Source organism: Embiotoca jacksoni, unplaced genomic scaffold (assembly GCF_022577435.1).
Source record: "Embiotoca jacksoni isolate LCO1_2020_lvr unplaced genomic scaffold, fEmbJac1.0.p SCAF_89, whole genome shotgun sequence".
Lineage (NCBI taxonomy): Eukaryota > Metazoa > Chordata > Actinopteri > Embiotocidae > Embiotoca > Embiotoca jacksoni.
This window is the reverse complement of record NW_027185446.1, coordinates 693,864-721,053: the sequence shown is the minus strand read 5'-3', so window position 1 is coordinate 721,053 and position 27,190 is coordinate 693,864. Positions and strand designations below refer to the sequence as shown.

The window sequence follows — 27,190 nt, the reverse complement described above, 5'->3', positions numbered from 1 at the left end:
TTTTATAACTGCTGTGTGAACAGTAGATGCTCTAAAACACAGTATAATATTAATGTGGTGTTATTTAATCATTTATCCTCTGCAGATTTAAACACTTGCTCTACATGTGTAGAAAAAAAATCATAAAATACTTTATACACTCTGGAAAATGTCTGTGCCTATATAAATGCAGAGCAGCACCGTTTTACGGTATTTAACAAGCTGGTGATTATTCTCTTTATTCTTAAATGCTGTAAAATCCAAACTCTAATGACTATGAACTATAAAGTTTGTTCAGCTTAAAACTTTATAACATGAGTTTTACATCGGCTCATCGATGAAGAAAAATGGTATAAAATGACTTAATGCAGATTAAGAAGTAGACTTTTAATTATTCTGAAGTTTTAGTTTAAATTTAAAATGTACATTTTCTGTCAAATATATTGCATTTTAATTGAAATGTAATTTCACATAACAAATGTATTCCCTGCCCTCCATCCAGATTAATTTTTAACCCTTTAAAGGAAAGAATTTGAGCCCTTCTTCTGTTATTGACACATTTTTTTTTTCACAACAACAACAAAGTGCTCTCGAGCCAGATGAGTGATTTCTGATCTGAACCTGTTGAAGCAGAACGAGGACACAAAAACAGATATAAGAACTTATAAATACTGATTGAATTAAACCATTTTACTGATGTAATATTCAGAGCTGAGGCTGGAAATAAAAGAGTGATATGAACCAATAATGTCCCGTAAAACAAGTCAGGCTTCACGTTTTTTATTATAGACTCAGAGGAATTCAGAAATTTCTTCACGTTATGAAAATCTGTACTTAATTTATTGTCTTCTGTCTCTCTATCTCCTTCTTCCCGTCTTCTCATCTCTCCATCACTCCTCCTCCTCCTTCTCCTCTTCTCCTCCTCCTCCTTCATCCTTCCATCCCTCTCTCTCCCCAGTCCAGACGACAGCAGGACCCCAGCCCTGGCTCAAACATGGCCAACGCTGACGTGGAGCACAAGATGCGCTGACAAGGAGGAGGAGGAAGAGGAGGAGGAGGAGGAGGAGGAGGGCGTTATGGGATGGAGGAAGAGTAGAAAAAAAAAACGAGTGCTGGCAGACGTTTCACTTTCAACACAATCAACCACAAAGAAAAGTCAAACTGCAATTGTTCTTGATTATTTCCTATCAGGTCGGACACAATCATTTTCACATGGAAACATATTTCCACTGAATGTAGAAGAACTTCTTGGTTTGATTGATTTGAAAGTGAATAAAAGCCCCAGAAAAGAGCGATAACAGACACAAAAGACCTGGACAAAAATTATTTAATACAGAGGACGGAGCGAGAGCAGCTGATTGGTTGTAAACGAGACGCCTCCAGAGACAAACAATCAAGTCATTCAGGTTTTAAAAGATTCTATTTTTTGTCCAGGTCTAAACGGGTTTGACAGATTGCGAGAGTTTCAAGTACCAAAATATATTTTCTATCAATACAAGATGTTGAAAGCAGGGTTTAGTGACGGAGGAGGAGGAAGGAGCAGAGAAAAGACAGATTATTGTGGCTCAGGGTCAGTCAGGGCTTTCTGCATCAAAAGTGACGTGTTGACAGTTTTGAAAGAAAGATTTCTGCATTGTTCAGTGTTGTGCAACACTTCACTTTAGTCAGCAGGCCGGTTAACCCCCAATATACCCGCTCACTTCCTAAAACCTGCTGTTTTCTGAGACCAAAGTTCACTTTGCTGAGGGGGGGGGGGGGCACTTCATTTAATAAAGATAGGAGGAGAGAACCCAGTGAGACTTCAGTCAGGCTGCAGGGTTGAGAAGTGTTTTCTGTATTTGTAATGAGACGACGGCGTCGACCTGAAGAATCGTGTCTCTGCCATGTGGTGTTTGTATTTTACGGTTCATTCTTTTCTTCAGAGGGTTTTTGCACGATGTGATACAATCAGTCTCCACATGGACGTTTCTCTATGTGCATGAAACCAAACGCAGGCCGGCCCACGTGTTCTCTGTAGCTCGCTCTGCAGCCTGTTGGTCACCAGAGCACTCGTTGCAGAGCCGTGATGAGGAGGAACCAGGTGATGTCATCAGGTGGGCTCTCAGCACAGAGCCAATCAGCTGCGTGCTTGAGAAAGCACAAAGCATCTGTGTCCTTATCAAATGGCAAAACGTGAAATAGACACGCTTTGGCCTGTCTCGGCGTGACAGTTACACGTTTTCCTGTAGTAGACGAAAATGAAACCTACTGCATGCGTAGAGCTGTGTGACCTTTTAGGATCCGTGCACACATCGGAACCAAAAATGACGCGATCCCCGGGGTCATGAAAACGTAGCATCGCTGTCCACTGACCATCCACATATGTATTGATAATTAAGCCATTTAAAACCCATCCGATGTCCTGAGGTGTGGAAAACCTGACCACCGGCCTTCTTTCTAAGCTCATTAATAGTTCACATTTTGGAGATATATCACATGCTGCTGCTCAAATGGAGATCATCCGAGGTACGAGCTCACAAGCTAAACAGAAAGATAATGGATCACTAGACATGAATAATTTATGAAGCAGTTACAGAGTTCATGTATTGATTTATTGGTCGCTCTGATACTTCTCATCACTGCCTACATGCAGCGACTATTCCCTGTCGTGTTGCAACACCATCGTGTCATGAAACGGGGTTTTTTGTTTGTTTTGCTATCTTATGGTTTTGTTTGTGTAAAAGTCATTATGTTTACTTTTTATATTCCTTCTCTCCTCTGTGTACGTATTCCTTCTTGTTCATCTTTCAGTGCAGTAGCAGCAGCAGTTAAAAATACAAAATGTCTCCAGACTTTTGGGAGGATTGAGGACTTTTGTTGCTTTTATTTTTCATGTGTTCTTTTATTAATGTTATTTTTTTTTAAAGAAATCCACTTCCTGGGTTGAATACATTGAATGTGGATTGACTCGAGCCGTGATATCAGGCAAAGTAAATGTTTTTATATTTTGCAACTAGAAGCTTGTTTCATTCTCCAGTGTGTTTTACATTTAGTGTACTCCAATGGTGTTATCATAATTATTATAACCAAGATTTGTGTTTCTTTGTTAATGCCATCCTTTCTTCTCAGTCTGACCTATTAAGAATTGTATTAAGCTCTTCATAAAATACATTTGTACATTGTGTTTGTAACATTTTACAAAAATGTTTTTTGGAGTAAAGAAATGTTGCTAAAAAAAAAACAAACAGTTGAAATTAAAATAAAAAGTGAAAAATGAATGAAAACAAAAAGTTATATCACTTTAAAATCCTTTAGCGTGCAAAAATAATCATAAAGCATCTTTTTAAAATCTAAATTTCTGCAAGGTTTCTCCTGGTTCTCCTTCAGCTGCAGCCAAATCCTCAACCAAACATGTTCATCCTGCAGGACTTCTTCTTTTTGGAAAACTTCATTCATAGATTTCACAGAGTTTTGGGAGACGAACGTTTTTCAGTCAGCTGGACAACATGTGATAACAGCTGGTTTATTCAGGGTCCTGTAGTGTTGACGAGGGGCGTTAAAGGCTTTGGATGAGGTGGGGGGGCAGGGGGACAGAGGGACAGCGTGACGGGGGGTGGGACATGGACGGAGGGATGGGGGGACAGGGACGGGGGGATGGGGAGACAGAGGGACAGAGTGACGGAGGGACGGATGGACAGGGACAGGGGTGGAGGGACGGGGCACGGAGTGATGCGGGACAGAGGGACGGGGGGACAGAGTGACGGAGGGATGGGTGGACAGGGATGGGAACGGAGGGACAGAGTGACGGAGGGACAGAGGGACGGGTGGATGGGGAGACGGAGGGACAGGGACGGGATGGAGGGACAGAGGGACGGGGCACGGAGAGACAGGGGGACAGGGACGGGGGTGGGGAGACGGAGGGACAGTTACGGAGGGACAGAGGGATGGGTGGACAGGGACGGGACAGAGGGACGGGGCACGGAGTGACACGGGGCGGAGGGACAGAGTGACGGGGAGACAGAGTGACGGGGGGCGGAGGGACAGAGTGACGGGGAGACAGAGTGACGGGGGGACAGAGTGATGGGGACAGAGTGACGGGGGGACGCTGGCTCGGGTCATGTTGGTTGAAGCGGATGTTCGGTGATGGAGGATGTTTCCCTGAAGTTGATCCGGTGAAAACATGATGGAGCGGAACACTTCAACTAGAAGCAGCAGAGTTCGGGATGGTTCCTTAAGTCGTGAGTTAATCGGTTCCATCGGGACCACAGCTGGACATAATAGGCTAAATGTTAGCATTACTGTAAAATACCCTTAACGCGTGTAGTACATCTATCAGTCCACTAGAGGGCACCGTGTCAGTGTCCTCACTAAAGTGTGAACAGCAGCTTTGAGCTCCTATTAAAACACAAGCTTTGGTTTGGTTCAACTTCAGGAACCAAAACAAAAGAGACAAAAGATCTCTAACTTTACAGAAGTAACGTTAAGTTCATGATGTACTTGTAACTTTTCAGTTGCTTGAAGGAAGTCCATTTTCAAACGTGACACTGACACGGTGCCCTCTAGTGGACTGATGGGTGTATTACAAGCTTTTGTATAATACTGAGCTGAATAAATGTGGGAAACTCTTTCTTAAAGCTGGAAATATATCTTTATGGATTTAGATGGTGTGCTCAGGTGAAGCAACATTAGTGAGGGATTATTGTAAATGACAAACAAAGTCAGATTTCAGTGTCCCCTTCTGCTCCCACCTTGTCAAATTGTAAAATGAAGTCCGTCCCTGGATTTTCTTAATGCAGGCATTAAGTCAAACCCGCATTTTATTTCTTTATTTTATTTTGTAACCTGAACTGCTTCTCTTCTTTTTGTTTAAGTTATTTATACTTCAGAACATCTCTGTGATATTTAGAGGCTCCTGCTCGCTCTGAGTTTCTCCTCCATGTGTTTCCTTCTGTTTGTAGGGTTGAGCTCTGAAACATGAGATATTCAATTTAAAACATTAGATGTTTTTCATAATAAACATACATTGATTCTTGTATTTGTTGCTGTTATTTTCAGTGTCACTCTGCTCTCCTTCAACATGTTACAACGTCCTGCTATAAACCACAGCAGTGCTTAAAGCAAGTTTAAAACTTAATTAAAAAAACATCTCAATGGACACTTTAAAGATGAAACAAAAGAGCTTATTTGTAGAGTGATTTATCAAAATAATGATCTACACTAAAACCACTGATATTATCAGGTTTATCATCACTCCGCCAGATGAGGAGATCTTTGTGGAGGTTTTTAAAAGTAATGTTTGAATATTTTAAGGTACACACTTGTAATCCCAAGAATCTGAGACACATAATCTGAAACAATAAATGAAAACCATCCACATGATATGTGGAGATGTGTGAGTTTGGCTGAACTGATCTGTCCAACAGATTATTCTTCATAATAAATTCTTTGAGGCTCCTGAATGATGTGAAATAAAAGAACACGAGTCTTCGCATCAGAACCGTCTTCTCACTCCTGGAGGACAGAGAGTATGAAGAGGAGAGAACGGTTCCTCCTCCAGGCCTGACCTCTCTTCACTCTGAGGGACGACCACCACCAGCTGCAAGGCATCGGTGGAAAACACTGAAAAGAGGTGAACGAGGAGGTGAAAGGAGAGGAGGTGAAAGAGAAGATAAAGAGGCCTGGAGCCTCCATAATAATGGAAGTCCACTCAAAGGCCAAGTATGAGAAGACATCTTGTTTGGATGCTGAAGGAAGCTGGTGTCACGGAGCCTCCTCACTCCTCCTGATCTGATCCACCTTCACGAGACCGAAACGGGGTGTTTCAGAAAAGCTTGTGTTGAGGAGCTCTGGAGGACTTTAAACTCGAAACCTCTAAACTTCTCACGTGGTTTCATTTCAGTAAATGTTTCAAAGATTCAACATCTCAGCAGAAATGAAAGATGAGAGTCCAGACAGTGAAAACAGATTTGTGGATCAGTACAGTTTTTTCTCCCAGTAATCATGTGACTGAATGACCTCTGCGTCACCTGACCATGACGTCATCACGTAGGCCGAGACCGCGTGCCTGAACGCAGGAAGTAGAATTATCAGCTGATCCCGCGGGCTGTTGTTGATGCCTGAAGTTGCCGTTGTTCGGACACCGTGCTGCTCTTCTCCGCTGCGGATACCGAGCAAACGGACACGGTGAGCGTTCACCGGCACGAGCTCATCAGCACCGAGCGACGCGTCTCATCGCGAGGACTCCGAGCAGACGGCCGACGGTCGGCGGGTCTCTTTGTTCGCGTCGCGTCAGTCGGAACCGCGAAATCAAGTCTTCAGCTCAGAGTTGGGTTTCTGCAGAGACGTCGTTTTATATTGACACGTGATTGGCAGGTCGCTCACAGGGCAGCTAGCTCGTGCGCTAACGTTAGCACACCGACCCGCGGAGGAACGTCGTTTTCAGGGTTATTAACGAGCCGTTGATCTGCGAGGCTCCGGACGGACCGATCGATCCGCCATTGGACCGATCGATCCGCCATTGGACCGATCGATCCGCCATTGGACCGACGTTATTCAGGAGAGTTTTGTCGGTATTGATTTTTAAAGCAGTGGGTTGACTGACAGGTTGCGTCATTTGTTTGCAGGTTGTCAGCTTCTAGTCAACTTTTAATTTAAACTATCAGGTCGGTGTGCTCGTTGGTATTTTTATTATTGCATTAATTTTTATAATTTTGATGTGCAGGACGTTTGACATGAGATAAAAAGGAGACTTTATTTTTTTACTGTGAGCTACAGAGAAGCTGGTCGATGCTCCAACTCATGACTTTGGTAGCTTCAGAGAACCGGACAGTATGAATTAGAGCAGCTTAGTACAGACAGACAGACAGACAGACAGACAGGCAGACAGACAGGCAGGCAGACAGACAGGCAGGCAGGCAGACAGACAGACAGACAGGCAGGCAGGCAGGCAGGCAGACAGGCAGGCAGACAGACAGGCAGGCAGGCAGACAGACAGACAGACAGGCAGGCAGGCAGGCAGGCAGACAGGCAGACAGACAGACAGGCAGGCAGGCAGGCAGGCAGACAGACAGACAGACAGGCAGGCAGGCAGGCAGGCAGGCAGGCAGGCAGGCAGAGGCTCGTCAGGGTCCCATCAGGTCTAAAGCTGAGGTCAGCTGCCCCCCCACTACTTGCCAATGCTGGATCTGGAGGTGGTGCCTGAGAGATCACTCGGAAATGAGCAATGGGAATTCGCCTTAGGTGAGTCTCAACCAGCCGGTACGGAGACAGAGTCCCACTGTAGGAGTGGAAAGACAGCTGTTCCTGTGTGTTTCCAGGAATGCCGTTTTCCCAGGCCATCTCTATCCTTCAGAAACACTGCCGCATCATCAAAAATGTCCAGGTGCTATACAGTGAACAGGTACGATTTCTATTATAGACTTTCTCACGCTCACAAACACAAAAATGTTAATCAGCTTGCAGCAGAATCTCCTGTTGGGCTGCAGAACAACAGAACCAGCAGCAGGTCCACTTCTACCAGCTCACACACCGTCACGGTGTCCACATCACACCTGCTGTGTGACAGTATTATGTTGACGTGTGTGTTGGCTGATAAGAAGCAAAAAAAAGCCAAATATATGCTCCAGAACATTTAGAAACAGGGTTGTAAAGACATGGTTTGTCCACCAGGGAGCACTGACAAGTTTATTTTTCAAACAATAAAATGTCCATCTGAGTACATATCCATGTATTATTATCTGATTTAAAGAAAACATTTACCTTTACTAACCAGGTTGAATAATACTGAAACCATCCATTAAACTGTTTGTGAATGCGTCCATCCAGACGCCCCTCAGCCACGACCTCATCCTGAGCCTCACCCAGGATGGCATCAAGCTGCTGTTCGACGCCACCAATCAGAGACTCAAGGTGAAGATGGCTGGTTGTGGATCAGTACACCTGCTCAGTGTCTGCAGCTCTGCATCTGTTCTAACCTGTGTGTGTGTGTGTGTGTGTGTGTGTGTGTGTGTGTGTGTGAGACAGGTGATTGAAGTCTATGACCTGAGTAAAGTCAAGTTGAAATACTGGTGAGTAGAAATATTAAAACCTATTTAATAACATCTTAAGATGAGAGTCACATCAGACTTTTATTGTTCTAAAGTTTATTATATTTAACTGCCTTTGTGCAGCTTGTAGAGTCTGTTTTATGTTGCCATGGAGACCACTCAACCAAGTCATCGCTCCTCACGGATTGGCTCACAGCTACTGACTAATATTTATTGTATGATGTGTTTATGGTCATGTTTCTGTGAGTGGATCCATTTCAATAACTCCTAATGCAGCAAAGTGTGTGTGTGTCTGTGTCTGTGTGTGTGTCTGTGTGTGTTTGTGTGTGTGTGTGTGTGTGTGTGTGTGTGTGTGTGTGTGTGTATGTGTGTGTGTGTGTATCTATCAGTGGAGTCCACTTCAACTCTCAGATCATTTCTCCGACCATCGAGCAGATCGATCAGTCGTTTGGAGCGACCCATCCTGGAGGTACTTCAGAACAAACTCAGGATATTTGAACTCATAAATCTAAAAGTAAACTACATTTTTAATGAAATATCCCCCTCCCCCCCTTCCCTCCCCCCTCCAGTGTACAATGCTGCAGAGCAGTTGTTCCATCTGAACTTCCGAGGTCTGTCCTTCTCCTTCCAACTGGACTCGTGGAACGAAGCTCCAAAATACGAGGTGAGTCTCTTCCCTTCGTCCTGTCAGTCAGAAACTTCTTTCTCTTCTTGTTCCTTCAGCTCGGAGTTCAACTCTCCACAGATGTTTTCACCATCATCACCACAAATTGCATTATTATAAAAAGTATTGTGTAGGAGTCTTCCAACAGACCGTCTGAGGTGGAGCTCCATGTTTGTCTGACGAACAGATGAATGAGTGTTTTCAGAGGAACTGAAGCACTCCGTCACCTTTTTCATCTTTTATCCACTTGGTCAACAACAGAAGGAAAACATCCTTCAAATTACGATTGATAGGATTTGGTGTGTTTTTTTGTTCATCTTGAAATGAACCAGATGATTTTATTGACGTATCAATTGGAGGTGTTTTCATTGAATGTGTTGCACTTTTTCACCAAAGTCTTCCATTTAACTCGGTTCCTTCAAAAAAATCTGTGCTTTTTAATTCTCTGGAGATTTTTCCTCCCTTAAAAACAGTCGCTGCGTTCGTCTGTGTTTGATCATGTTTCATCTAAACTCCGTAACATATGTTGACGTGTGCGTGCGAGCTGCTAGTAAACTCAGTCCTGTGCTGCTTCCTGCTGCTTTCCCTCGGCAGCCTAACTTTGCGCTGGGTTTGGCCTCCCTGCAGATTCCTCACGGGGCCACGGTCAAGAGGATGCACATCTACACGGGCAACAACCTGCAGGAAACCAGGTGCGTCTCTGCGTGGCTTCAGATTTAAACCTGTGATGCACGAATGAACAAAGACTCCAAGAACGAGATCATCTGAGGATGATGAGGTGACGAAGAAGCTGTTTCTTTGTGTCCACAGAGCTCCCGTCATGCCGTTGGCTTGTTTCCTTGGCAACATCTTTGCAGAGTGTGTGGATGTCCTGAGGGATCGGGCGGGGCCTCTAGGGCTTAAGCTCCGCCTTCTCACTGCAGGTAACACGCGTCTCTGTTTATTGGGGGATTTACAATCACATGTTAATGTTTCCTCACATACAACATCTACATGTTTGAGTTTTCCTGCTGGAAAAATATTTTTATTTGGTGTTAAACACCATTTTTGATAATAAACTTTATTTGAGTGTCACCTTTCATATAAGAAAGTGTTTTACAGCAAGAAAATGACATGCTGTGATTCACATGAAAATGGAAATAAAGGAACATAAAATGTAATTTAAAAACATAAAAAATAAATAAAATGCATAGAAAGGATCAAATTAATTTCAAGACGAGCCTAAATGGGTCTGTTTCTACTTTTTAAATTCTACTTTATGACCTCAATAAGGACAAACACAGACTCAACAGCAGGTCCCTGAATGCACCACGTGTCTACATCCAAATTAAAACCAACAACTGTCAACAAACTGACATTTGGAGCTTCTTACTTCTGTTGAACCTGTCAGCTGCAGCGCCATGTGGACACGCAGTGATTCCTCTTCCTGGTGTGTTGCTGTGTGCGTGTGCAGGTTGTGGTCTCGGTGTGATGGCGGATGCTAAAGTCAGGTCCCTGGAGAGGAACATCTACTTCGGAGACTCGTGTCAGGATGTCCTGGGAGCTCTGGGATCTCCACATAAAGTCTTCTACAAGTCTGAGGACAAGGTAGGAGTCATTACGTGTGTGTGTGTGTGTGTGTGTGTGTGTGTGTGTGTGTGTGTGTGTGTTTGTACAGTGGTGTGAAAAAGTGTTTGCCCTCTTCCTGATTTCTTATTTTTTTTGCATGTTTGTCACTTAAATGTTTCAGATCATCAAACAAATTTAAATATTAGTCAAAGATAACACAAATAAACACAAAATGCAGTTTTTAAAAGAAGGTTTTTATTATTAAGGGAGAAAAACAATTCAAACCCACATGGCCCTGTGTGAAAAAGTGTTTGCCCCTCCTGTTAAAACATAAGTTTGAATAGGGAGTCTGTAGCTCAGACACACACACTAATGTGGGTTGCACACTAATCGGAAGGTTGGTGGTTCGATCCCCAGCTCCTCCTGTCCACATGCCTAAGTGTCCTTGAGCAAGACACTGAACCCTAAAATTGCTCCCGATGGTGAACCATTGGTATGTTGTAAGTCGCTTTGGATAAAAGCGTCAGCTAAATGAAATGTAAAAAAGTAATAACATAACTTAACTGTGGTTTATCACACCTGAGTTCAATTTCTCTAGCCACACCCAGACCTGATTACTGCCACACCTGTTCTCAATCAAGAAATCACTTCAATAGGACCTGCCTGACAAAGTGAAGTAGACCAGAAGATCCTCAGAAGATAGACATCATGCTGAGATCCAAAGAAATTCAGGAACAAATGAGAAAGAAAGTAATTGAGATCTATCAGTCTGGAAAAAGTTCTAAAGCCATTTCTAAAGCTTTGGGACTCCAGAGAACCACAGTGAGAACCATTATCCACAAATGGAGAAAACATGGAACAGTGGTGAACCTTCCCAGGAGCGGCCGGCCGACCAAAATTACCCCGAGAGAGCAGCGACGACTCATCCGAGAGGTCACAAAAGACCCCACGACAACATCCAAAGAACTGCAGGCCTCACTTGCCTCAGTTCAGGTCAGTGTTCATGACTCCACCAGAAGAAAGAGACTCGGCAGAAATGGCTGCATGGCAGAGTTCCAAGACCAAAACCACCGCTGAGCAAAAACAACATTAAGGCTCGTCTCGTTTTTGCCAGAAAACATCTTGATGATCCCCGAGACTTTTGGGAAAATACTCTGTGGACTGACGAGACCAAAGTTGAACTTTTTGGAAGGTGTGTGTCCCGTTACATCTGGAGTAAAAGTAACACCACATTTCAGAAGAAGAACATCATACCAACAGTAAAATATGGTGGTGGTAGTGTGATGGTCTGGGGCTGTTTTGCTGCTTCAGGACCTGGAAGACTTGCTGTGATAAATGGAACCATGAATTCTACCGTCTACCAAAACATCCTGAAGGAGAACGTCCGGCCATCTGTTCGTGACCTCAAGCTGAAGCCAACTTGAGTTCTGCAGCAGGACGATGATCCAAAACACACCAGCAAGTCCACCTCTGAATGGATGAAGAAAAACAAAATGAAGACTTTGGAGTGGCCTCGTCAAAGTCCTGACCTGAATCCTATTGAGATGCTGTGACATGACCTTAAAAAGGAGGTTGGTGCTGGAAAACCCTCCAATGTGGCTGAATTACAACAACTCTGTAAAGATGAGTCGGCCAACATTCCTCCACAGCTGGAAAAGACTCATTGGAAGTTATCACAAACACTTGATTGCAGTTGTTGCTGCTGAGGGTGGTCCAACCAGTTATTAGGTTTAGAGGGAAACACTTTTTCACACAGGGCCATGTGGGTTTGGATTGTTTTTCTCCCTTAATAATAAAAACCTTCTTTTAAAAACTGCATTTTGTGTTTACTTGTGTTATCTTTGACTAATATTTACATTTGTTTGATGATCTGAAACATTTAAGTGTGACAAACATGCAAAAAAATAAGAAATCAGGAAGGGGGCAAACACTTTTTCACATCAGTGTGTGTGTGTGTGTGTGTGTGTGTGTGTGACTAGTGGACTAAAACCCTGTGTTGTTGTTGTTGTTTCTAGATGAAGATTCACTCTCCATCACCTCACAAGCAGGTTCCTTCTAAATGTAACGACTACTTCTTCAACTACTTCACCCTCGGCGTGGTACGTAGCTCAGCGGCCATCTGTGTGATCAGTCTATGAGTGAAGTGTGTTCAGGGACATCTGGCAGTGTGTTACACGTTTAGAGTTTAAGTGATGAAGTCTGGCACCCGATGTTCATGATGCCGTACTGTTTGGTGACAAATCAAAGCCAACATGGCTGTGGTGAAGAACAGAGAGTGTTCCTGAACGCAGCACAGAGCTGCACACGGAGCAGGAGGATTCATAAATTCAGAGTGTTCCTGGACACATCACGGTGCTGCACACAGAGGACCAACAACCTCCATGAGGAAGTATTCAGAGTCGTCTCTTCATCATCATCATCATCTCTGAGTTCCTCATGTTAATGTGACCGCTGGTACGAGAACATTAGTGATGTCACCATGGAAACCTGAAACTGGAGCAGAGAAACAGCAGAGTTTGAACTGAAACGGAAAGTCTTGGACATGCTGTCTTACAGCCGAGTGTTCCTGAGCCCACGCAGTGATTTCCATCAAGGCTGTTTTCTATCAGTTCCACCTGAGAGCCAGAAGAACACAGATATCCAATATTGGTTTTCAGCCCCTTGACACGATTTTGGGTGGAAAATTCGCGGAAAAGAAAACTTTCAATTGCTGCCAGCGGGCGTGTTGTCATGTTGGAGAAGCCTGTTGCCATGGTGACACAGTTCAGGTGGTTCACAGTGAATGTCTTCTTCAGAAGGTCCCAGTGGAACTCGGTGTTGACTGTCTGACTCTGGGGGACAAATTCACAGAGACACAAAGAAAACCCACCTGGTGTCTCCTGACCTGACGACCCTCCTTCAGTCTGTTTTCAGACATCACATGAAGAAACTTCCTCTCAGTTGGAGCTCAAAAATGTGTCGTCTGTCTGTCAGACCTCAGACCTTTTGGGAGAGTCTGAGCTCACCTGCAGTTCCATCATATGAACACCTTGATGTACCTGCATGTGGTCCTTTTGGCATCTCTGTCCATGTGCTCAAATACTCTTCACATAATAATCATCATGTTTTTCAGGATATCTTGTTTGACTCGACAACTCACCTGGTGAAGAAGTTTGTCCTCCACACCAACTTCCCCGGACATTACAACTTCAACATGTACGCATCTCCTCGTCTGTCTCATGCTTTTATGTTTTTATCGCTCGCAGCGTCTCTGACTCGCTTCGCTCTGTTTCAGATATCATCGATGTGACTTCAAGATCCCTCTGCTCATCAAAAAAGGTGAGACAGTTCCATCCCATCATGAACGATGCATGTCTCATTAATATTAACCTGATGTTTCTGGTTGTGACTCTTCAGAAGGATCTGACTCTCAGACCGAAGACGGCATCTTAACCACCTACAGCAAGGTCAGTGGTACTCAAAGGTCAGTGGTACTCAGAGGTCAGTGGTACTCAAAGGTCAGTGGTACTCAGAGGTCAGTGGTACTCAAAGGTCAGTGGTACTCAAAGGTCAGTGGTACTCAGAGGTCAGTAAAGGTCAGTGGTACTCAGAGGTCAGTGGTACTCAGAGGTCAGTGGTACTCAAAGGTCAGTGGTACTCAGAGGTCAGTAAAGGTCAGTGGTACTCAGAGGTCAGTGGTACTCAGAGGTCAGTGGTACTCAAAGGTCAGTGGTACTCAGACGTCAGTAAAGGTCAGTGGTACTTAGAGGTGGTCAGTGAAGGTCAGAGGTGGTCAGTAAAGGTCAGTGGTACTCAGAGGTCAGTAGAGGTCAGTGGTACTCAGAGGTCAGTGGTACTCAAAGGTCAGTGGTACTCAAAGGTCAGTGGTACTCAGAGGTCAGTAAAGGTCAGTGGTACTCAGAGGTCAGTGGTACTCAAAGGTCAGTGGTACTCAGAGGTCAATGGTACTCAAAGGTCAGTGGTACTCAGACGTCAGTAAAGGTCAGTGGTACTTAGAGGTGGTCAGTGAAGGTCAGAGGTGGTCAGTAAAGGTCAGTGGTACTCAGAGGTCAGTAGAGGTCAGTGGTACTCAGAGGTCAGTAAAGGTCAGTGGTACTCAGAGGTCAGTAGAGGTCAGTGGTACTCAGAGGTCAGTAAAGGTCAGTGGTACTCAGGTCAGTAAAGGTCAGTGGTACTCAGAGGTCAGTAGAGGTCAGTGGTACTCAGAGGTCAGTAGAGGTCAGTGGTACTCGGAGGTCAGTAAAGGTCAGTGGTACTCAGAGGTCAGTAAAGGTTAGTGGTACTCAGCGGTCAGTAGAGGTCAGTGGTACTCAGGTACTCGGAGGTACTCAGAGGTCAATAGAGGTCAGTGGTACTCAGCGGTCAGTAAAGGTCAGCGGTACTCAGAGGTCAGTAAAGGTCAGTGGTACTCAGAGGTCAGTAGAGGTCAGTGGTACTCAGACGTCAGTAAAGGTCAGTGGTACTCAGAGGTCAGTAAAGGTCAGTGGTACTCAGCGGTCAGTAGAGGTCAGTGGTACTCAGAGGTCAATAGAGGTCAGTGGTACTCAGAGGTCAGTAAAGGTCAGTGGTACTCAGAGGTCAGTAAAGGTCAGTGGTACTCAGAGGTCAGTAGAGGTCAGTGGTACTCAGACGTCAGTAAAGGTCAGTGGTACTCAGAGGTCAGTAAAGGTCAGTGGTACTCAGAGGTCAATAGAGGTCAATGGTACTCAGACGTCAGTAAAGGTCAGTGGTACTCAGAGGTCAGTAAAGGTCAGTGGTACTCAGAGGTCAGTAAAGGTCAGTGGTAATCAGATCAGAGGTACTCAGTGGTACTCAGAGGTCAGGGGTTCCTGTTGGACCAGTCCACCACCAATGGTTCTGGTATTCTTCCTGGAACTGAGGTTCCTCCAGCAGATACGAGACCTGATAAAACTCCTTCAGCTCGAAACCTCCCGTCAAACTCCGATTTTATTCAGACTTCCTCAGATGTTTGGATCCCTGTCGCATTTAAATAACGAAGAAAGAACTGTCTGATTTATCATTTTAATAGTTGTTATTGTTGTTAACTCTGATTCTCTCAGTGGGATCAGATCCAGGAGCTGCTGGGTCACCCGATGGAGAAACCTGTCGTACTCCACAGGTAGAAAACACACCAAGATCCTGAACACGGAAGGATGACATCACTGTTTTAATGTAAAACATCCACCATATAGTTCAGTGTGTGTGTGTGTGTGTGTGTGTGTGTGTGTGTGTGTGTGTTGACAGGTCGTCATCAGCCAACAACACCAACCCCTTCGGCTCCACCTTTTGCTTCGGTCTGCAGAGGATGATCTTTGAGGTCAGAGGTCTTTGTGTGTCTGCAGCTTTATTTATACATCAGTTGCACAATAATAAACAAAACAACAAATAGATAATAAAACCATGTAGATTAAAGAAATGCAGGACTAAAAATTATAACAATGATTAAAACTTAAACACCAAGATGATGAACTTGACTTCAAAATAACAGCCAGATTGAAGAGACAGGTCTTTAGTTTCCTTTTTAAACTCTCTTATTTTGAAAGGGTCTCATCTCTTCTTCCTCCTCAGGTGATGCAGAACAACCACATAGCATCAGTGACCCTGTACGGAGCTCCACGGACCAGCAGTCAAGCCCGGTCCGGGTCCAGCAGCAGTTCCCACTGAACAAGAGCCAAAAACTACGTCCCAGTCCGACCCGTCCTGAACCTGAATCCTCTGACGGACTGAACCTCTGATCCAGAACCAGAACTAAGCAGACCGAACCGAACAAAGTTCCTCTAAACCGCGCAATCGGACATTAATCGGCTTCTCCTGCTGGGTACGTCTCCTTCAATCAGGCGGACCGAACCGGCACCGCCGACCCGATTCATCCCCGGACACCCAGAATCCAGAGACACACACGCTCGTCTTCTGGTGGAGAAGAGTTGGTCCAGACTGGAGGACGGCCCGGTTCCACCAGAGAGACGGGTCAGCAGACCGGACCTCAGAATAACTTCAACAACGACAAACATTCAGATCCATCTGCTGCACACCAACTGACCCACTGCCAGCCCAAACAGTACCGCCTGTCCTCCAAAGCCAGAACCAGAACCAGACCCGACCCATCCCACACCACAAGAACCAGACCAGTCCAACAGAACCAAGAGCCATCGGAGCCCAAAGAGCTGCAGAGGACTCGAACCAGAAAACGAAAAGGAAACATGAACATGAGAATCAGCAGCACTCAGGGAGTCCAGAACCTTCGATGACCGGGCCGGTCCCTCCACACCAGAACCTCCAGAACCTCCTCATCCTCCTACTCTTCATCCTCAGCTTTGTGTAGTGGTGTAAACACACACACACACACACACACACACACACACACACACACACCCTGCTCTGTGTTTTGAACATGTCAACATGAGAATCTGAGAGGAAACTTTATTAGAAGCACAAACTGGCGGTTTGTTTGTTCGTTGATCCCTTCCTGCATATTGTGAGACACACACACACACACACACACACACACACCACACACACACACAGACACACCACACACACACACACACACACACACACACTCTCAGACACACTCTCACTCTCACTCACACACCTTCCTCATCTCTGCGATCGTGGTCATTGTGATCCTTTTTAAACCCATTTGCACAGAAACACGTGTGCGCGTGTGCGTGTGCTGCTCTTCCTCCTCCCTCGGCGCCCTCTTCATCTCTTCGTATAATTGGCCGGTTGTGACTCCGCCCCCTGCATGTGTTCTAGTTGCCAAACACTACAGCCAAAGACGTTTCATCTGATCTGTGTGTGAAGTGGTGTTGCTGCATCTCGTCATCGCCGTGGCAACACCTCTAAACTCAGCTCCTTGTTGACGGCATCCTCAGTGAGCTGTGATTTACAGAGTTGGTGTCTCTGGATTTAAACCGTTATTTATTTAACGGACTTTCCATCATCAACATGTTTCCTCCTCATGTTCACGTTTCTGTTTATTTACAATTAATAAACTATTAATTTGGATACACTCTCATGGATACGCTGCACATGTTTCTATTCTCTCATTGTTGCAGAGTTGTCTGTATGATGTATATATATCATATATATACATTGATATATATCTATAGACAGATATCTATTGATATATATACATATATATCTATAGATAGATAGATAGATAGATATCTATTGATATATATATATAGTGTGAAAGACCTGCTGCATCATTGGACAGGATGTAATGTGTGTGCGCGTTCGTGTGTACTCGTGCGTGTGTGTACATGTGTGTGTGTACATGTACATACCAACTTTGTGTATGAAGATTTATTCAGCATGTCCACTGGAAAAAAGGCAATAACTAAACCATGTAGTGCAGTGATGATGATGATGATGATGATGATGATAGTGGTTGTTGAGATCTCAAACAACCAGCGATGCAACATTCAGACTTTTATAAATCTGACTCTGTTCATTGACATCGAAGTAGATTTTTTGTGTTTGCAACCAACATCTGAAAAAAATAACAATAAAAATGTGGATGTGAAAATGACGGAGAGGTTTTTATTTCTTATTTTCAACAACCAGAAACTGAACTTTTGACTTTGTGAACAAAAACTCAGTTTGAATCATGTGGAAATGTTAAAGCATTAAATTCTAGCTTATGTGAAAGTCGTACAGGAGACAGAAAATAAAAAGACAGAAAGCAGTTTATAATAAACCTGTTGATTTGTAAAGTTTTTATTTTGACCTGCTGGTTTGATAAAACTTCACTGCAGCATTTTTCCTGGAGGCGTCTTTTCTTTATAGAACCTCCGTGAGAACCATCAGGCCGAATGAAGTGGGAACTCTATCCGGAACCGGTCCGGAACGCCACTGTTTAACAAAGAATGAATCACAGTTGTAATCTAACGAACACGGGATCTGTTCATCCATGTTTCAATATGAATCTAAATTCAAGCGTTTCAAACGATTTAAAAACACGTGAAAGAGATTTCACAACAAAAACAGAATTATACGAAATGAACCAAAGAAATAATAAAGTTTGAACAAAAGAAAACTCAATATTTAACACAGATTTCACTGTGTGTGTGTGTGTGTGTGTGTGTTAAAACAAATAACAAAGAAGATGAACGTCTGCAGAGATTCACATCAGGACTCTGAACGGCATCTCTGATGTCTCTGATGTCTCTCTAATGTCTCTCTGATGTCTCTCTGATGTCTCTGATGTTTCTCTGATGTCTCTGATGTCTCTCTAATGTCTCTCTGATGTCTCTCTGATGTCTCTGATGTTTCTCTGATGTCTCTGATGTTTCTCTGATGTCTCTGATGTCTCTCTGATGTCTCTGATGTGTCCTCTCTCCATTTCAGTTGTCTGATGAGCAGAAATCTGAATGTGATTCTCCAGCAGACAGATTGTGGATCTGACGGGAGAGGTGGCTTCTCTTTAGTCCTCGTCCCTGTAGAATCTGGACCACATCTGGACCACATCTGCACCACATCTGGACTCAGTTCATTTCCCCCTGACGACTGTCTGTCCTCCGGATGCTGCTGAGAACCTCTTTGTGCTCTTTGAGCCGCTACTGTGTGACGAACACCTTCCTGTCGCCGTAGTCCGCCTCCTCGTCGCCCTCCCCCTGCCCCTCCCCCTGCTCCTTCCCCTGCCCCTCCCCCTGCCCCTCGCCCTGCCCCCTCCATCTGAAGGGCCCGGAGGTCGGGCGGGTCCGGTTGTGGCAGCTGATCTCGGGGTCGTGCAGCAACCTCCACATGAGCCAGATCTGCGGGACGTTGAGGCTGTGGACCACCATGAGCTCCCGGTAGAAGCACGGGTCAAAGGTCTGGAGGTTCGGCGCCGCTGACGGACGCGGGATCCCGAAGGTCCGGAAGCCCCGATGGCGTGACGGTTTGACGGCGATGATCCGGAGGCACATGCCCAGGAAGACGTCGTCGATCGGGAACAACTCCACCTACAAGAGTTTAACAGTCAGAATGAAACAACCCAGAAAGCTGAAAGCTACTCGGACAGCGAAGCACCTGCTGACAGGCGGCGCTGAGCCTCCGGGCCGTGTGACCCGACATCACGAAGCCCCCTCCCCCGGCGTAGTCCGGGTACGAGCCGCCGCCGTACACCGATTCCGGCACGAAGTACTTGGAGGAGCGGCGGCGGATGGGTTTAGCGTGGAGGATGATGTCCCCGACGAACAAGTCGGCGTCGGGCCGCTGACCCCGCAGCATCTCCACGATGTTCTCCACGTTCACGAACACGTCGGCGTCGCCTTTGAAGATGAACCTGGACGACGAGACACAAGTTAGACGGACGCATCGGATCAGAGACATGTGAGAGGACGTCTGCTGTGAGGACAACTGACTGGACTCGAGGACAGCTGCTGTTGACCCACTCCAGGAAGTGAGTCTCCTTCAGAGTCAGGTTGAAGAAGGTGTCCTCGAAGTCCCACAGCAGGACGTCCCGGAAGGTTTGACTCTCGTAGGCCAGCAGGCGCTCCCACAGCGGCAGAGCGCTGCGGTTCCTGGGAACGCCGAGCAGGAAGACGGTCCGGATGGAGACGCCATCCTGGAAGAGTCGCTCCTTCCCCCACGTCCGACGCACCACCTGAAACGAGACGTTCACTGATCTGCACTTCTATCATATAAATCACAACAATGACATTTTTTAGTGAAACTTGTGAACCAGAAAATAAAAAGCTTAAAGACACCAAACAGTTGTTTCGAGCTGACGAGTCCTTTAATCTGTCGTTAATATGAAAATATAGAATAGAATAATCAGCTTCAGGAACCAGTTTACATCGGACGTTTACCTGAAGGAGGACGTTTACCTGAAGGAGGACGTTTACCTGAAGAAGGACGTTTACCTGATGAAGGACGTTTACGTGACGGAGGACGTTTACCTGAAGAAGGACGTTTACCTGAAGAAGGACGTTTACCTGAAGAAGGACGTTTACGTGATGGAGGACGTTTACCTGAAGAAGGACGTTTACCTGAAGAAGGACGTTTACCTGAAGAAGGACGTTTACCTGAAGAAGGACGTTTACGTGACGGAGGACGTTTACCTGAAGGACATTTACCTGAAGAAGGACGTTTACGTGACGGAGGACATTTACCTGAAGAAGGACGTTTACCTGAAGAAGGACGTTTACGTGATGGAGGACGTTTACCTGTAGAAGGACGTTTACCTGAAGAAGGACGTTTACCTGAAGAAGGACGTTTACCTGAAGAAGGACGTTTACGTGACGGAGGACGTTTACCTGAAGAAGGACGTTTACCTGAAGAAGGACGTTTACGTGACGGAGGACGTTTACCTGAAGAAGGACGTTTACCTGAAGAAGGACGTTTACCTGAAGAAGGACGTTTACCTGAAGAAGGACGTTTACGTGACGGAGGACATTTACCTGAAGAAGGACGTTTACCTGAAGAAGGACGTTTACGTGACGGAGGACGTTTACCTGAAGAAGGACGTTTACCTGAAGAAGGACGTTTACGTGACGGAGGACGTTTACCTGAAGAAGGACGTTTACCTGAAGAAGGACGTTTACCTGAAGAAGGACGTTTACCTGAAGAAGGACGTTTACGTGACGGAGGACGTTTACCTGAAGAAGGACGTTTACCTGAAGAAGGACGTTTACGTGACGGAGGACGTTTACCTGAAGGACGTTTACGTGACGGAGGACGTTTACCTGACGCTTATCGAAGTCTGCAGCCGTCGACTTCACTGCGATGAGCAAGTAGGGAGCACTTCCTCCTCCTTCTGTAACTCCTCCTCCTCCTGTAACTCCTCCTCCTCCAACGTTACATTTCTCCGGCTGGTCGATGAGCAGTTTGAACTTCCTGTTGTCCTTCTCTCTCAGATAACCCTGGAAGTCAAATGGCGGCCTCGTGGCCGGTGGGTTTCCGGTGGTTTTGGTTGGCGCCGTGTTCTTCCTGCGTGATTTGGACTTTCCTTTGGACCTGAGCGGAGGTTTGGACTTCTGCTGAGGAGGTTTGGACTTCTGCGGTTTACAGGGAGGCAGCTGAGGACGCTGATGAGGAGAAATTAGTTAGTTAGTTTTAATTTAATTTAATTATTCTATTTTATTTTATTCAATTTATTGTATTTACTGTGCATTTTTATATTTAATATTTGACTGTTGTTTTATTGCTTTCCTGTATCTATAAATGCTGCTGTTGCGAAAAGATTTCCCCTTGTGGGATTAATAAAGTAACTATCTATCTATCTATCTATCTATCTATCTAACTAATATCTATCTATCTATCTATCTATCTATCTATCTATCTAACTAATATCTATCTATCTATCTATCTATCTATCTATCTATCTATCTATCTATTATCTATCTAACTAATATCTATCTATCTATCTATCTAACTAATATCTATCTATCTATCTATCTATCTATCTATCTATCTATCTATCTATCTATCTATCTATCTATCTATCTATCTATTATCTATCTATCTATCTATCTATCTATCTATCTAACTAATATCTATCTATCTATCTATCTAACTAATATCTATCTATCTATCTATCTATCTATCTATCTATCTATCTATCTATCTATCTATCTATCTATCTATCTAACTAATATCTATCTATCTATCTATCTATCTATCTATCTATCTATCTATCTATCTATCTATCTATCTATCTATCTATCTATCTATCTAAATTACAGGATGTTGACGAAAGAATACATGATCTTAAATTTTTTTTTTAAAATAACGTATGAAATAAATACACAGATTTAAAAAAAAAAAAAAAAGGCTCCCCAAACTTTAGAGTCATAAACATTTTAAGTTAAGGAGAATATTTTAAAATGATCTGCTTTACAAATCTAGAATTTCTAAATTCACAAGACCATTTTAAAAGACGTTTGTAAAGTAAAAACAAAGAGAGAAATCATTATCTTAACGAGAATATGTGTAAAAAAAAATAATCAAATAAATAAAAATGTGTGAATCAGTGCAAATGAACGTGTTCATACTCTGATGCACCGGACTTATGAAACAGTATGAATATTTATAACTGCAGTCGGTAGAAATCAGCCCAGCTGTCAGTCAAACGTCTCACAGCTGAAAAATCAGTGAGTCCCAAACTGTGGCTCGTGTCCCGCTGCTGGAACGTCGTTTTGAAACAGTGATGAAGTGGATGTTAAAAAGAACAGATGTTGGTGATGAACAGATGTTAGTGATGAACAGATGTTGGTGATGAACAGATGTTAGTGATGAACAGATGTTGGTGATGAACAGATGTTAGTGATGAACAGATGTTGGTGATGAACAGATGTTGATGAACAGATGTTGGTGATGAACAGATGTTAGTGATGAACAGATGTTGATGAACAGATGTTGGTGATGAACAAATGTTGATGAACAGATGTTGGTGATGAACAGATGTTGGTGATGAATAGATGTTTGTGATGAACAGATGTTGGTGATGAACAGATGTTGGTGATGAACAGATGTTTGTGATGAACAGATGTTAGTGATGAACAGATGTTGGTGATGAACAGATGTTAGTGATGAACAGAAGTTGGTGATGAACAGATGCTGGTGATGAACAGATGTTGGTGTTGAACAGATGTTGGTGATGAACAGATGTTGATGAACAGATGTTGGTGATGAACAGATGTTGGTGTTGAACAGATGTTGGTGATGAACAGATGTTGGTGATGAACAGATGTTAGTGATGAACAGATGTTGGTGATGAACAGATGTTAGTGATGAACAGAAGTTGGTGATGAACAGATGCTGGTGATGAACAGATGTTGGTGTTGAACAGATGTTGGTGATGAACAGATGTTGATGAACAGATGTTGGTGATGAACAGATGTTGGTGTTGAACAGATGTTGGTGATGAACAGATGTTGGTGATGAACAGATGTTGATGAACAGATGTTGGTGATGAACAGATGTTCACATGAAGTCGTACTCCTTCTGCTCGTGTGGCTCCCAGCAGGGTGCGACTGGCGCTGGTGGATCCGTGGACCTGCAGCTTCCACTCAGGTCGGTCCCAGCCAGAGGACAGTAGCACCTGCAGGCCGGGCCGGGGGGGCATTGTTATTATATGTATACATTGTTATGTTAATTCTGTGCTGTGATTGGCTCCAGCTTCACCTGGCGGGCGAAGAGCAGCAGACAGAAGAGCAGCAGCAGCAGCAGCGTGCACATGATGTCGGCCTTCACATGGAGGAGCCTCCTCATCGTCGCCATCTTCCTCCGCAGGTCCAGATTGCCGATTTCAGAGCGTTGGCGGCGTTGCAGGTCGGCTGCAGCTCATCCTGATGCTCCACGCTGCACAACATCCAGATGTTGTTTCACATCGAGCTGCTCACTCACCTGTGGAAAGCTCATCTCCTCCTTCCAGTTCTCCTCAGGCTCCGGTGTGGTGGAGCATCCTGGACCACAACAACAACAACGAACAACAACAACAACAACAAGGTCAGTAAAAACCTGCAACAATCTTCAGACGGTTTTCTTTCTGTCCTTGAAATCTAAAAGTCTGTCGAATGCAACAAGATCTTCCTTTGTGATGAATCAGAAGATTTTCCTCTTCAAACACAAACACGTGTCTAAACAACAATCAGTTTATTAATATTCACCCTCCATGGCTGAGTGCTTTCAGACAGTTTGGAGACGTCTCCTCCATCTCTTGAAAATCACTTTTTAAAGACAAATACCATGAATGGAAAGTGATCGAAGATGTTGTCGCTTTCTGACTCACGAAATCTGATTTTTTTTTTGTGCATCCTAAATGTGCCGCTGCGGAGGGGGCGTGTCTGTCTTACGTAAGGGAACATGAGGGTACCGACTTCTTCACAGAACACTGTGTCCCATTTACATCATTACAGGAGTATAAAAACATGAAGTATCAGTTATAGTAGCAGGATATCTGACATCTAAAGAAAACTTAATCTAAACATCAACTGAACTTGGCGCGCAATTTACGCAAAAATGACCATTTTGAACGAAAACACGGCGCAACTTTCATCATCAACAACATTCAGACTGTTTTATCAGTTTTCAGTTTTCCCTGATTTATACAAGTCATTCAAACTAACCAGACAGAGGAGGTGAAACTGGAAACAGCTGTTTTCCTCTTCCTCCTCCTCTCCTCCCCCTCCTCCTGCGCCTGCTCCTCTACCTCCTGTTCCTCCTGCACACTAACACACTCAGCGCAACGACCTCCAAAGTGTCCAACCATCGGGTGAAGAGGAGGTGCTGAAGGAACAGAGAGGTGTCCGCAGTGTCTGAGAGGATCAACTGTCCGACCTGCAGCTCCGGGACTTACTGCTGCCGTCATGGTGCCTTCAGGTGCTGTAGGAAATATCACGTTCAACAGTTGGAGAGGACTTCGTTTGCACAATTTATTTGCGTTTTTTCTGATTAGAATTGAAACAACTGACTGAATTCGTGGAGCAAACAAACAGGAAATTATTCAAACGACAGAAAACTCCCGGATTTTATGTCATCCGCGGATGTTTTAGAACATCAACACAAACTTAAAGATGAAATGTGTCACACAATCACCTGAAATAAGAAAAAAAAAAAAAAAAAAAAAAAAAAACGAAATTTACATTTAAAAGTAGAAAAACTAAACTAATCATGCACATTATGATGTTGATTTACTTTTTTTTAAACGAATAATCAAATTATAATGCTGCTATGAATACAAGTTAGTAGTCAGGAAATTGAGATGACCAGCAGCACATGAAGGCAGCACTGCCATCGTTTGTCCACGTGACGCCAACACAGCAGAGAGAAAACATGAGTCCTCACTTAGTTTCTGGAGCAGAGTTTAGAAATGATGATGGAACCATATGTATTATATTATCTATATTATTTATATATTATATATATACCTCCAGACCTGAGCTGTCAACTGACACGTGTTACAGAGATCAGAGCTGCAGAGAGAGGAGGGAGGTGAAAGAGGGAGAGCAGAGAATAAGAAGAGAAATCAGAGCTGGATGCATTATAAAGAAGAATAAAATATTAAAACTTCTTCAAAATAATAACATACATGTCTAAAAACACGAATTCACTCTTATTATCCAAATAACGGCATATCAGCAGCTTCAACATGCTGTGAAGAAAAACTATGAAAAATGGCAACAAACATGCAGAACAGCAAATAATACGACGATTTTTACCTTAAAAAAAGAACAATTAACATAAATATAAATCTCCTTTCACCACAATGTGATGCAATGTTCATAAATATCCAGTGAGAATATAGAACTACCACTCTTGTACCTAAAATATAAAATATAATTGTAGGTTTGTTATCCTTCATTGTGAGGTTGTAGATGTATTATCCTTCACTGTGAGGTTGTAGGTTTATTATCCTTCACTGAGGTGGTAGGTTTTTAATCCTTCACTGAGGTTGTAGGTTTATTATCCTTCATTGAGATTGTAGGTTTATTATGATTCACTGAGGTTGTAGGTTTATTATCCTTCATTGAGGTTGTACGTTTATTATACTCCACTGAGATTGTAGGTTTATTATTTTTCACTGAGGTTGTAGGTTTATTATCCTCCACTGAGGTTGTGCGTTTATTATCCTCCACTGAGGTTGTAGGTTTATTATCCTCCACTGAGGTTGTACATTTATTATCCTCCACTGAGATTGTAGGTTTATTATCCTCCACTGAGATTGTAGGTTTATTATGATTCACTGAGGTTGTAGGTTTATTATCCTCCACTGAGATTGTAGGTTTATTATGATTCACTGAGGTTGTAGGTTTATTATCCTTCATTGAGATTGTAGGTTTATTATGATTCACTGAGGTTGTAGGTTTATTATCCTTCATTGAGGTTGTACGTTTATTATCCTCCACTGAGATTGTAGGTTTATTATCCTCCACTGAGGTTGTAGGTTTATTATCCTTCATTGAGATTGTAGGTTTATTATGATTCACTGAAGTTGTAGGTTTATTATCCTTCATTGAGGTTGTACGTTTATTATCCTCCACTGAGATTGTAGGTTTATTATCCTCCACTGAGGTTGTAGGTTTATTATCCTCCACTGAGGTTGTAGGTTTATTATCCTTCATTGAGATTGTAGGTTTATTATGATTCACTGAGGTTGTAGGTTTATTATCCTCCACTGAGGTTGTGTGTTTATTATCCTCCACTGAGGTTGTAGGTTTAGTATTTTTCACTGAGGTTGTAGGTTTATTATCCTCCACTGAGGTTGTAGGTTTATTATCCTCCACTGAGGTTGTAGGTTTATTATCCTTCATTGAGATTGTAGGTTTATTATGATTCACTGAGGTTGTAGGTTTATTATCCTCCACTGAGGTTGTGCGTTTATTATCCTCCACTGAGGTTGTGTGTTTATTATCCTCCACTGAGGTTGTAGGTTTTTAATCCTTCACTGAGGTTGTGCGTTTATTATCCTCCACTGAGGTTGTACGTTTATTATCCTCCACTGAAATTGTAGATTTATTATTCTTCACTGAGGTTGTAGGTTTATTATCCTCCACTGAGGTTGTGCGTTTATTATCCTCCACTGAGGTTGTAGGTTTATTATCCTCCACTGAGGTTGTAGGTTTATTATCCTCCACTGAGGTTGTAGGTTTATTATCCTCCACTGAGGTTGTACATTTATTATCCTCCACTGAGGTTGTAGGTTTATTATCCTCCACTGAGGTTGTAGGTTTATTATCCTTCATTGAGATTGTAGGTTTATTATGATTCACTGAGGTTGTAGGTTTATTATCCTCCACTGAGGTTGTGTGTTTATTATCCTCCACTGAGGTTGTAGGTTTATTATTTTTCACTGAGGTTGTAGGTTTATTATCCTCCACTGAGGTTGTGTGTTTATTATCCTCCACTGAGGTTGTAGGTTTTTAATCCTTCACTGAGGTTGTGCGTTTATTATCCTCCACTGAGGTTGTACGTTTATTATCCTCCACTGAGATTGTAGATTTATTATTCTTCACTGAGGTTGTGCGTTTATTATCCTCCACTGAGG

At 43.6% G+C, this 27,190-nt stretch overlaps 3 protein-coding genes across 8 annotated transcripts in view; 2 read left to right on the top strand and 1 right to left on the bottom strand.

Moving 5' to 3' along the window:
- Positions 1-3,526, top strand: part of cbfb (core-binding factor subunit beta) — a 38,878-nt gene extending 35,352 nt beyond the window's left edge. The window contains exon 6 of one of the 4 annotated variants that reach the window (XM_069140048.1): positions 943-3,526. In XM_069140048.1, the coding sequence (XP_068996149.1) occupies positions 943-987 (45 nt within the window). In that variant the 3' untranslated portion in view covers positions 988-3,526. Of the gene's footprint in view, positions 1-937 lie in introns of all 4 variants that reach the window. The other 3 variants (XM_069140047.1, XM_069140050.1, XM_069140049.1) reach the window with 3 other exon arrangements.
- Positions 3,527-6,987: 3,461 nt separating this feature from the next.
- phaf1 (phagosome assembly factor 1) lies at positions 6,988-17,749 on the top strand. Of its 3 annotated transcripts, none has more exons than XM_069140043.1 (16): positions 6,988-7,197; positions 7,275-7,357; positions 7,783-7,866; positions 7,981-8,024; positions 8,393-8,472; positions 8,573-8,667; positions 9,262-9,359; positions 9,478-9,590; positions 10,121-10,254; positions 12,231-12,314; positions 13,328-13,410; positions 13,490-13,533; positions 13,612-13,661; positions 15,276-15,334; positions 15,460-15,532; positions 15,784-17,749. In XM_069140043.1, exons 1-16 carry the CDS (start codon positions 7,134-7,136, stop codon positions 15,877-15,879), a joined length of 1,284 nt encoding a protein of 427 aa, XP_068996144.1. In that variant the 5' UTR covers positions 6,988-7,133; the 3' UTR covers positions 15,880-17,749. The 3 variants fall into 3 exon arrangements, with proteins under 3 accessions (XP_068996144.1, XP_068996145.1, XP_068996146.1); XM_069140044.1 differs by having other exon boundaries at positions 6,989-7,197; positions 9,295-9,359; XM_069140045.1 differs by lacking the exon at positions 6,988-7,197 and having other exon boundaries at positions 7,977-8,024.
- Positions 17,750-18,776: 1,027 nt separating this feature from the next.
- On the bottom strand, positions 18,777-24,487 carry b3gnt9 (UDP-GlcNAc:betaGal beta-1,3-N-acetylglucosaminyltransferase 9). The gene is made up of 7 exons (XM_069140013.1): positions 24,273-24,487; positions 23,329-23,609; positions 23,144-23,245; positions 20,889-21,230; positions 19,566-19,807; positions 19,231-19,486; positions 18,777-19,163 (listed from the first exon to the last, which is right to left on the bottom strand). The coding sequence occupies exons 2-7, from the start codon at positions 23,422-23,424 to the stop codon at positions 18,777-18,779; spliced, it is 1,425 nt and encodes a 474-aa protein (XP_068996114.1). The 5' UTR covers positions 23,425-23,609; positions 24,273-24,487.
- Between the last annotated feature and the right edge of the window lie 2,703 nt (positions 24,488-27,190).